Genomic DNA, 7738 nt, shown 5'->3' with positions numbered 1-7738 from the left:
CACTAACAGAAACCACTAACATAAACCATTAACGGAAACCACTAACATAAACCACTAACATAAACCACCAACTAAACCACCATCTAACCCGCATGCAAAACCACTAAGTCACATGTACCGGTAGAACAAAGTTGTTTCCGTACTAACCTCCTCGTTGATGACCCCAGCTATATGGGCGACTCCGTCCAAGCGATATAACCGTGCCGGATCGTCCCCCATCAGCAGAGTATTCCGTTCAGGTCTTCGTCGGAGAGAATCTGGGTCGTTTTCTCTGAGATTTGGTGGGGTAGGGGAAGGTGAGAATGGTTCAATGAGGCTGACTCGAACTCCTTATATAGCCGAATCACTAGTAATTCGAACCAGAGTGGTTCGAATTATTAAGAACCCAGCATAAGTGTAATTCGAACCAGGGTGGTTCGAATTACTTGAAGACTTTACTTACCTATAATTCGAACTAAGCTAGTTCGATTTACGTGGAGACGGAGTTCGAACCTTGCTGGTTCGAATTACAACCAACTTTTTATCAACCTAATTCGAATTTGACTGGTTCGATTTACTAAGAAATCTAATTCGAACCGAGCTGGTTCGAATTACATATATATAGCTCCTAGCTCATTAGTGAAACGAATTTCAATTTGGCTTATTCTAATTTTTTGTCCAAAAGAAAATGACAATATTATCAATATATCGTCCATATAAAATACGTGGAGAATAAAATCCATCTCGTGGAGCTCCCTTTTAGTGTTAGTGGGAGAAAGCACTCTCTCTCTCATTTCTTTTTTTCTTTGTGTGTTCCTCTCTTTCTCTCTTTCTTTTTCTCCGAGACTCAAAACCCTATTGCGTGTTTTGCAATCGACCCTCCAAAAATGGCGAACAGCAACCTCCCTCGAAGAATCATCAAGGTTCGTACCCGTTATCTCTTTTAGATCCCCACTTCAATTTCTCTGATCCATAAAAATACCTCAATATTCTTGAAAACCCTGTCTTTCGTGACCCATGAACCTGATTGAACCACCAACTACATCATCCGTTCTGGGCTAAGATCAAATCCCTTCCTTTTTCACCTTACGTAGCTCAACTTCAGTGATGATGACCACAAAAAGAAAAAAGAATTATGAAACTTTGAAAGTGTTCAATGGTGAATTGGGGTTTCAATTACGAAAGCCCTTTTTTTTTTTCCTTCTGATCTTAGCTTGAATCGAATTTTAGTTAGGATTCTTTCTTCTTCATTTTTTCCCTTAAGATTTTAGTTATTGGATTTTTGTGGATTGTTTTGATCACTCTCTCTCTCTGGCTCTTTGATCTCAACAGGAAACGCAGCGTTTGCTCAGTGAGCCAGGTAACTTCTCATTTCTCAGCTCCATTATCGTGGTTGCATGCATAATTTGAAGTTTCCCCTCTAGTGTGTAGTGATTTGAAAGCTCTTACCCTAAGTTAAATTGGTAGTACTTGTTTAATTTGTGTGATGGTGTGAGTTGAACGTTACCTTGGTGATAGTGATCTGTTCAAGGTTTTATATAATTATTTGTTGTTATGTGCTGCTAAAGTTGATACCTGTTGGCTCATTTGTTTTGATCTGGTGATGCAGCACCTGGAATTAGTGCTTCGCCTTCGGAAGACAACATGCGATATTTCAATGTGATGATCCTTGGCCCTACTCAGTCACCCTATGAAGGTAGTATAATGAGCCTAGCAGCATCCTTTGTGCCTTATATTGCATAAGATTCTGTTGTGTTTGATAGAAATGTCTATTTGATCCGGGTGTTATTATGTATTCATTTGAGTTTGACTAGAATTAATTAATTATGTTTTCTATTTTGCAACCAAATATAATTTCGTCGTGCTTTGAAAGAAATCTTGTTCCATTTTTGTCCATGAAATTTCTTCCATATTACTCTCAATATATATGTATATTGGTAGAATGGTAACTGTCCTATTCTATATGTGGCGTACTTAATGAAAGGATGTTGGTTATTTGAGTGATGAGGTGGAATTTGATGCTGCCCATTATAGCCTTATTTGAATAATGAGCATACATTGTAAATTTTGTGCATCTGTCTTGTTTTATTAACTTATGTTTAGGTCATTTTCTACACCTGTGTTTCTGACTATTTAGGCCTTATTTTGATGATCACAGTTTTCCATTATGTTTATCAATTTCCATAGGTTGTGAATCTCATCTCATGAATAAACTGCTTTATGTTTTATTTCTAGCTGCTTGCGCTGGGTCACATATTTAGAACAAGTTAAAATAGCAACCTTCTTAATAAATCTTATTTTGATGACCAAACAAATTCAATGTTATCCATCTTTCTTTTTAATCAGTCTTCTCAAGTTATAGATTCAGTTAACCAGTTCCAACTGGATTGTTTGATGAGCTTATTTCTTTGTAAAATACTAGCATCCTTTAACCAACTGATATGCTACCCTATTGTTTGTATTTATTAGGTGGAGTTTTCAAGTTAGAACTATTTTTGCCAGAAGAATATCCAATGGCTGCTCCAAAGGTACTCAATTTATTAATTGCTTTTTTGCTTTTCTATTTTTGTATTATTGTTAATGTTTAGTTTTTGCTGAATGGTCACTCACCAAAAAGAAACGATAATGCAAACTATATTTATCAGCTGTATTCAGTTTTAAGATTTTTACCTTTGAAGAACATGGGTTTTGAATAAGACCCTAAAGAAATGCAATTACTTGAATGGTCTTATGCTCCATTCTCTGTCTTTTTCTTCATCCTGCTCCTTGTTGAAACTGCAATAATAACTTAGAAACATTCTTGAATACAATGTCTTTGATGAACACGAATTCCTTTCTCCATTATGTGGAATGTTGATTTTCCTATATGGTCTGAGAAAAATATACCACTAAGGTGATTTAATTATACCCATTAGTCTGAGTTGTATGGTTTTGCAGTTTTTCCTTTGAATTTGTTTACTTGCTACTTAAGGTTTAATTCACAGGAGAATGGTACATAGGGTCTGTCTAATCATTCCTAACTGAATTGCTTTGTCCAGGTTCGGTTTCTAACAAAAATATATCATCCAAACATCGATAAGGTACACTTTCCTTCCCTAGCATGTCCATTTCTTCTGTAATTACTTATTTTTCTTACAGGTTCATGTTTAATGCAGCTTGGCAGGATATGTCTTGATATTCTGAAAGATAAGTGGAGCCCTGCCCTTCAGATACGCACTGTACTCTTGAGGTATTCATCTTGTAGGATGGTCGATACACATCTTGATAGACATTAGGACGAGGAAAATGTGAAAAATTGGGGGAAATGTAACTGATAAATTTCAATTTTGTTGCCACTTTTAGTATCCAGGCTCTGTTGAGTGCACCAAACCCAGATGATCCACTATCTGAGAACATTGCCAAGCATTGGAAAAGTAACGAGGCCGAGGCTGTTGAAACTGGTATTCTTTCTTTCTTTTCCCCTCACTTGTATGATTATCAGTATCCAACGTGCTATATGCATGTAAAATCTATTAAACCTATTATATTCTACTCTGCAGCGAAGGAATGGACTCGATTATATGCTAGCGGTGCCTGATTTACGTGGTGGAGACTTTCAGGCTGAAATAACAATAGTGCAAGTGTAATGGTAGTAACTGCAAATTTGAAATGGGAACGCGGAGGAATTGATGTCTGAACTTATTTTGGAGTTGATGTTCCTCATACATAGTTTCCAGTTACCTGTTAATTGCTTTCTTCCCCGGGTGGAAGCCTTTATCTTGGAGCTTGTATTAATATAAATGTGATCTTTTTATCTGCCAAAATTTAGAACACACTCCCAACTTCAACTGTTAAGTAATTTGGAATTGTTAAAGTCAAAATCAAAATCAAAACTTTTAAATAAGCTGTTGTTGGGTTTCACTTCATATCTCTGCATTTATGTTCCGTAAATATGTGACAGCGATGTCAAGTAGTGTCTGAACGCCGAAGGGAAGACACATTTGAATCAGAAGGAAGATAGAAACTTTAGCTCTTGAAAGTAATGGAAAGATAGTACAAGAGTGGTGGATAAGGGCTGAGTGAGTTTTATTACTTAGATTACATTCACGTGGTTAAATTTTGTTAGACAACTTGGGTTGATAATGTTTGGGTTATATTCTATAATTCTAATATTAAGCTTAATATCGTTAAAATCACTTGACCTTTAAAAGTTTTGGAGCCCTAAAGAATTAAGGGTGCGTGGGGTTTATGTTTTTATATTTTTTTATTTTTAACATTTTAGATTTCTAAGATTTTAGGAAAAAAAGAAAAAAAGCAAAATAAAATCTTATTATTTATTGTTTTCTTCATAAAATTCTAAAAAAAAAAAAACATTGAAAATGAAAATACGAACCGTTCTCTAAGTTTGTCAGAGTATGTGTAATTGCTGATTTTTAAAGGTGTAAGTGTGTAACTAATTTGGAAGTCTTTATAGTTTTAAAAAATCTATAAGCACGGACATTTGATTGAGTTGTTGTGTCCGTGTATCAGATATATTTTGGACATGCTACTTATTGATATTTATTCGAATGTTTTAAACATGACACTGGTTGATACTTATTTAAATCCGATCACGCATATACCGAATATGGAGTAAATTTTCATAATAGTTCTTGAGATTCGCGTGAATACTCATGGTAGTCCTTAATATCCCAATTTTTTTATATTAGTCTTCCAAATAGAGCTTCGAGCACTCATAGTGGTCCCTCGGCATATTTCTAGAGATAAGTCATCACCGAAGTGCTTACGTGGCGTCATTTCGCCATGCTGGATGGCTCCAATGGCTAGCTTAGCTAGCACGTTTCCAATTTATACCCACATTAGTCTCTCTCTATATTTAACCCTAAATTCCAAAATCCAAATTCCTAATCTTCTTGCAGGAGGAAGCTCTCCTGCCATGCTTCCATTGCCCTTGGCCGTCTTTGTGAGCCTTACTATTACCTAAACTAGACAGAGTTGCGAAACGTTTTCTTAATTTAGCTGGCTCAGCACTCGAGTCCCTTGCTGCAAGTTGTCCATGGCCTTGCATGCCAATTGTGGGTTCCTTGTGGACACAAAAGGCAAAATGTTACATGCCAATTTTCCATTTATGTGGAGGGATTTGCTCTGTAGCTCCCAGAATTCTCTATTTACATGTCTATCGATCAGTTAGAGATGTCATATTCCTGACTGAAGAGATTCTCTCAATCTTGATGCATTCGGTGAGGAAAATTGTATCTAATGGCCTTCCAAAGAAAAAATTGGAAAAGTTGAAAGTAACCAAAAGTGGCACAAAATATGGACAGGTTTCACTTGCTGCATCAATGACCTAGGTGAAGCTTGCAGCTTCCCTAGTAGCTTCTCTAGTGTGGTTATCAGGAGGGTTAATGCTGGTTCAACTACTAATGAAAGAAACTCTTCCTTCATGGTTTATATCTGTTCACCGATCTCAAATGAAATAGAAATCATATGGAATAGTTGCAATGCTTGGTGGATATGCACTTGCTTGCTTTGTAGTACTTTGCGGGGCTTTTGTCTGGGGGGTTGATTCATCTTCATCTACTTCAAAGCGACGTCCACATATATTAGGCATTCACATAGAGTTTCTGGCAAGTGCAGTTGATGGTAAGATATCGCTCAGGTGTGATTCAGCTACTTGACGAGCTTATGTGTCTGGGTTTGTCATTCAGCTACTGGGAGCTGTTGGCGAAGAAGATTAGGGATTTGGATTTTGGAATTTGGGGTTAAATGTAGAGGGAAAGACCAATATGGGTATAAATTGAAAACGTGCTAGTTAAACTAGTCGTTGGAGCCATTCAACGTGGCAAAACGACGCCACATAAGTGTTCCGGTAATGACTCATCACCAGAAATATCTCAGGGACCACTATGAGTACTCGAAACTCTATCTGGAGGACCAATATGAAAAAATTGCGATATTGAGAACTACATTGAGTATTCTCGCAAATCTCAGGGACTATTTTGGGAATTTACTCGTCGAATATGACACTCATCAATACTCATTTGATCACCCGTCCTGTGTCCAACCATGTCTTAATAAGAAATAAATTATTTTCCAATACACTTGGACTAAATTATTTTTCAGACAACTTGGATACACCTAAATACCATTACGTGTCAACGTATCCAACTTTATTCTTAACATGTATTCTTGAAATGAGTTTAGAAATAATATATATTATTATTTATTAAAAAATATTTTAAATACTTTATATAATTAAAAAATATTAAAAATTATCAAAAAAATTATTTTATATCAATAAAATATTAAAATATCATTGTAATTTATCTAAAAAATACTTTATATTTTATATATACCTTGTCTTTGTGTCTTATAAGATTTTAAAAGTTATGTCTGATAAATCACTATTTTATGGTATATTTTGGATTGAATTGAGTGGATTTTGTTAACTATTCTCACACTTATTCATGTAAATTGCATGTTTTTAAGTTTCCTTCCTAATTTTATGCTATGATTGAAAACATGTTTCTTAGACCTTAAAATCGCTAATTTTTTAATCCTCTTTTATTAACATTCGATGCCGTGATATGTGCGTTAAGTGATTTCAGGGTTTATAAGGCAGAAATGGCTTGGAGAATGGAAATGAAGCATGCAAAAGTGGAAGGAATACAAAGAATTGAAAATTTGAGAAGTTGGAACTGACGCATGCGCGTGGCTGACGCGTACGCATGATCACGCCATCTTCCAACCGACGCGTACACGTGACTGATGTGTACGTGTGGCTAGTGCAATATCCAAGCGACGCGTACGCGTGGCTGACGCGTACGCATGACGAGCGTCACGTGCTGCAATAAAGTGAATACGCTGGAGGCGATTTTTGGGCTGCTTTTGGCCCTGTTTCAAGCCCAAAAATAAAGATAAGAGACTGGGGATGGAACAGTGAACACAAGAAGTCATAGTTTAGTTTTACCATGCTTTAGGTTAGGTTTTCTAGAGAGAGAAGCTCTCTCTTCTCTCTAGAAATTAGGGTAGATTAGTTTAATTTCTTTTTAGTTCTGTCTTTATTTCTTATTTCAGTGTAGTTTCATTTATATTTTCATGCTTTATTGTCTTGGGTCACTTTGTTTATATTGTTAATTTTTCTTTTATGTCATTTTTATGCTTATGAACTCTTGTTACATTTGATTTCTATTAATGCAATTTATGTTTTCTATGTTTATTATTGCTTTCTTTAATTGTTAGTTATTGATTCTTGCATTTGGTAGTTTAGATTTAATATTTCTTGTTAATTTTTTATGTTTTTATTTTGTACCTTCCAAGTGTTTGCTGAAATATTTGGTTGGATTTTAAAATAAATTTTGTGTTCTTGGCTTGGATTGAGTAATTTGGAGACTCTTAAATTGTCAAAATCTCTTGTTGATTGGTGATTGAAAGTTGTTAGTTGGCTTGAGCTTCACTAAATCTAGTTTTTTATTAGGACTTGTGAATTTATGTTGACTTTTCTCACTTGACTTTTCTTCAATTGTTAGAGGTTAACTAAGTGAGAGCAGAAGGCAATTTACATTTACCATTACACAATTGAGGATGATAATAAGGATAGGAATTTCAATTCTCAACCCTTGCTAAGACTTTTCTTAGTTGTTAGTTTATTTTCTTGTTATTTACATTCCTTGTTTATCATTCAAAAATCTAAAAATACTTTTCCACAACCAATAATAAGTATACTTCCCTACAATTCTTTTGAGAGACGACCTGATGTTTAAATACTTCGGTTATTTTT

The 7738-nt window shown here is 35.3% G+C and overlaps 1 protein-coding gene and 1 pseudogene across 1 annotated transcript; both read left to right on the top strand.

The window, feature by feature from the left end:
* Positions 1-625: 625 nt before the first annotated feature.
* On the top strand, positions 626-3862 carry LOC112771290 (ubiquitin-conjugating enzyme E2 35). Its single transcript, XM_025815984.2, has 8 exons — positions 626-902; positions 1312-1339; positions 1589-1675; positions 2449-2507; positions 3018-3059; positions 3135-3208; positions 3322-3419; positions 3519-3862. Exons 1-8 carry the CDS (start codon positions 867-869, stop codon positions 3554-3556), a joined length of 462 nt encoding a protein of 153 aa, XP_025671769.1. The 5' UTR covers positions 626-866; the 3' UTR covers positions 3557-3862.
* A 795-nt stretch (positions 3863-4657) lies between these two features.
* On the top strand, positions 4658-5696 carry LOC112772508 (mediator of RNA polymerase II transcription subunit 33A-like; annotated as a pseudogene).
* Positions 5697-7738: the final 2042 nt, after the last annotated feature.

This window comes from Arachis hypogaea, chromosome 18, assembly GCF_003086295.3.
Source record: "Arachis hypogaea cultivar Tifrunner chromosome 18, arahy.Tifrunner.gnm2.J5K5, whole genome shotgun sequence".
Taxonomy (NCBI): Eukaryota; Viridiplantae; Streptophyta; class Magnoliopsida; order Fabales; family Fabaceae; genus Arachis; species Arachis hypogaea.
This window is presented reverse-complemented; position numbering and strand designations above follow the sequence as displayed.

What these genes read in the sequence shown, in the direction of transcription:
- LOC112771290 (XM_025815984.2), top strand. Translation starts at nt 867, where the DNA reads ATGGCGAACAGCAACCTCCCTCGAAGAATCATCAAG. An exon ending in GCGTTTGCTCAGTGAGCCAG is followed by an intron (nt 1,340 to 1,588) that starts GTAACTTCTCAT and finishes CTGGTGATGCAG; the next exon opens with CACCTGGAATTAGTGCTTCG. An exon ending in GGCCGAGGCTGTTGAAACTG is followed by an intron (nt 3,420 to 3,518) that starts GTATTCTTTCTT and finishes TCTACTCTGCAG; the next exon opens with CGAAGGAATGGACTCGATTA.